This window comes from Trypanosoma conorhini, assembly GCF_003719485.1.
Source record: "Trypanosoma conorhini strain 025E chromosome Unknown Tco_14.4_contig_00771, whole genome shotgun sequence".
In the NCBI taxonomy this organism is placed as follows: Eukaryota; Euglenozoa; class Kinetoplastea; order Trypanosomatida; family Trypanosomatidae; genus Trypanosoma; species Trypanosoma conorhini.
Genome location: NW_021704858.1, coordinates 4,520 through 7,609, shown reverse-complemented (window position 1 = coordinate 7,609; position 3,090 = coordinate 4,520). Strand labels below are relative to the sequence as shown.

Here is a 3,090-nt window from a genome sequence, read left to right as displayed (position 1 = left end):
TCTATTGTTTATGCCCTCGTCGCGTCTCGCTTTATTGTTTTTTTTTTTTTTTGTAGTGGTCTGGAGGACGCGGCGTGCCACGCAAGTACGCACCTACAGGCCTAGTAGATCTATACAAATTTATTACGATGTTCGCCCGGTTCTTAACGCGCATCAAAGCTGTTGCCCCCCGTGGAAGCGATTGGGCTAATCGACTTGGGCCTGTCGCCGTGTTTGGCTACGAGGCGGGGGCGTCAAACAGCTCGATTCTCTTTGACTACTTCTGTCAATCCCCCGTAGACTGTGATCACTACGCTGAGCTTTCCTTTCATGACAGCGGGCCCATTGAGTGCCCCCCTGAAACCGTGATGTTTATGCCGGTGCTGAAGTGCGGACAAATGCTGGAGAGCCCAGCTGCGACTCCCACCCCAACCAGCGATGAGTGGTACATGGGCGCTCTCGAGGCGACCACGGAATTATTGGAAAAGGGGTATATTCCGGCCAGCGTGGGAGGGGATGGATCTGCCACCTTGCCCATGGTGGAGGCCTACAAAAGACTGTTTCCCACTGACGACGTTGTCGTCATTCATTTTTCTGCCCAGCCACTTGTTGGAAACGCCCGGGCTCCTCTCCGAGTTCTGCTAGATAAGGGACTGTTAAAGGGCATCGTGAGTGTAGGCAATCGTCTGGTGACCTCGGAGGATCGAAAGATACGCAAACATCACAAAATGTTTTACATGGACATGCACGCCATTTATTCCAAGGGGTTGTTTTGTATTCGAGACATTCGAAATGACTACCCTGTCTTTATAAGCATTGATGCCAACGTGCTGGATCCCGCCTTTGCGCCAGCTGTGTCATGCCCAGTTGCAGGGGGGCTGTCAACACGAGAATTACTGCATATAATGAACGGCATTAGGGGGCCGAAGGTGGCGGGCTTGGACGTGCATGGATACTCTCCCAACCTCGATGTGTGCCGAAAGGATGGAGTTGGTCTCACACAAGTGGCATTGGCGAAGGTGATTAAAGAGGCGATCCTTAAGGCCTACAGTATCTCTACACAAACAGAGGAAGAGGGAATGGCAAGAGTTCAAATGCTGCAGCGGCAGGGCACCATATCGGAAAACCCGTACCCTGATCACTAACCTCATCACACGACAGCTGCCACGGGCTTCTTTGCTTTTGCCGCACCCAACAGCAACAACAACAAAAACAAAACAAAAAAGTAAAATGTTTCTTGTCCCGCCTGCGCCACAAGTGTCTGGCTTTATTGCTTGTCTTACTCTGTTTCCTCTCTTTTTCTTTCTGTTTCTCTGTTTCTCTTCTTCCCTTATATGTAAACACGTACGTGTCTGCCAGCACGTATCTTTCATTAGAGGCGGGGTTAAAAACAACTTCAAACAAAAGGAAGTGAGGAAGGGAACAATGAACGATGCAACTGCCGTTGCGCTACGAGAGGGTTCCTCTGACATTCAAACGCAACTGGAGCAGCGGCGTAGCCAGGCACGAAACCTAGAGCTGCAAGTTGCCAGGAAGGGGGCTGAGCTTCGTCGTGCAAGGGAGGAGCAGACGCTTCTCAAGGAACTGCGGACGGTGAATGAGGTAACATTACGCAAGAAGCAGCAGAAGGATGACGCCCAAGGCCAGAAACGGCTTAAAATCTCGCCGGAGTCATTGGCGGAAGTCATTGCCCTGGAGAATGAAATCAAACACGAGAACAAGCGGACGGTGGAATTAAAAGAAGCCGCCAGCACCATAACCCGTCAGATGGAGGACGTCGAACGCGGCATTGAAAACGTGGCCAGCCGCCTGGCGCTGGTAAAGGAAGTTACAGGCTGGGATAGGGGGGAGGCCAGTGCCCTCGGCCGCGCAGATGCCAAAAATGAATGGATTATGCGGAAGAGGAACTTGACTGCACTTCATGAAGAACAAGAAACAGTGAAGGCGCTTTCTGCACTGTTATCGGAGCGCATTGAAGCCATTAATAAGGAAATGGAGGAACAGGGACAAAAGCAAGAACAACTGGCAGCGGCACAGCAGAGTTTGGTTGAGGCCAACAATGAATATGATAAGCTTCTTGAAGACCTCAAGTCCATGGAGCGACTCATCAAGAAGAAGGAACGCATGTTGGACGCCAACGCCAGCAAGGAATCTGATGAGTATAAGAAGATTAAGCAGTTGGATGGGGACAAGAAGGTGCTGTATGCCACCCTATCCAAATTTCGTGAAACGAATGTGAGCAACACCAAATCCATTCTCTCTCTTGAGGTGTGCCTCCGGCAGCTGGAGACCAAACTGGAGGCGGTAAACCTCTTTGTGCAGCAGGTGTTTGCCCAAGTGGAGGAGGATGACGAGCCAATGGAAGACTTTCCTGAGGACGCCACGGAGGTCCCGTTGCAGCAGTTCGAGGAAATATGCCGTGACGTTGAGCTCGCGCGGGAAACGCTGATTCAACGTGATGATCAACTCAACGCCCACGACGCGAAGGTCGAACAGCTGGGGCGTAAAACATTTGTTCTCCAAAATGCGATTGCGTCTCGTGCCACCTCCGCTCAGCTTCAGGTGAAGGGGAACGAGAGGGAGTTTGAAACGCTCATTTCCCACGTCGACTACATGAAGGCGGAGTTTGACGAGGAGTACAAGAAACTGTCCCAGGAGAACGCCATGCTGCAAAGCAAACTAGCGCAGAGGCAGTGAGAATTAGGGGTATTTTTTTTTTAAGGTTTTGTTTTTGTTCTCGCTATTTTTTTTTTGTTTCTCGTATTCCTCCTCCCTTCTTCTCTCCTACTCACTCGTTACGTGTTTTGTTTTGTTTTTTGTTGTTGTTGTTGCCGCCCACTTTGTTTTATACCTTGTACTTCCCCACCTAGCCGCGTACCTTCGCATGGACTGGGGAGGAAAACAACGGCGACGGAGGCGGGGGCAAACGTGAAGGGAAACGGAAGAGAGAAAGTATTAAAAAACAAGAAGGAAGAAAGCACCAATAAAAACAACAATGCACACGCACGTACACGCAAAAGGGCTTGGCTGGTGTCGGTGCCCCGATGTAGATCCAGGACTGTGATAATTTGCGGGTGGAAGAGAGAGAGAGAGAGAGAGAGAGAGGTGGTT

General features: G+C 50.6%; 2 protein-coding genes across 2 annotated transcripts, besides 6 other annotated features; both read left to right on the top strand.

Moving 5' to 3' along the window:
* Window positions 1–30: 30 nt before the first annotated feature.
* Window positions 31–52: a microsatellite.
* A 76-nt stretch (window positions 53–128) lies between these two features.
* Tco025E_08401 (putative agmatinase) lies at window positions 129–1,124 on the top strand (the record flags this gene model as incomplete). The annotated part of the gene is made up of 1 exon (XM_029375251.1): window positions 129–1,124. One exon carries the CDS (start codon window positions 129–131, stop codon window positions 1,122–1,124), a length of 996 nt encoding a protein of 331 aa, XP_029224656.1.
* A 47-nt stretch (window positions 1,125–1,171) lies between these two features.
* Window positions 1,172–1,203: a microsatellite.
* A 50-nt stretch (window positions 1,204–1,253) lies between these two features.
* Window positions 1,254–1,305: a sequence feature (A-rich).
* A 99-nt stretch (window positions 1,306–1,404) lies between these two features.
* On the top strand, window positions 1,405–2,676 carry Tco025E_08400 (uncharacterized protein; the record flags this gene model as incomplete). The annotated part of the gene is made up of 1 exon (XM_029375250.1): window positions 1,405–2,676. The coding sequence occupies one exon, from the start codon at window positions 1,405–1,407 to the stop codon at window positions 2,674–2,676; it is 1,272 nt and encodes a 423-aa protein (XP_029224655.1).
* Window positions 2,677–2,688: 12 nt separating this feature from the next.
* Window positions 2,689–2,736: a sequence feature (GA-rich).
* A 43-nt stretch (window positions 2,737–2,779) lies between these two features.
* Window positions 2,780–2,810: a microsatellite.
* Window positions 2,811–3,058: 248 nt separating this feature from the next.
* Window positions 3,059–3,084: a microsatellite.
* Window positions 3,085–3,090: the final 6 nt, after the last annotated feature.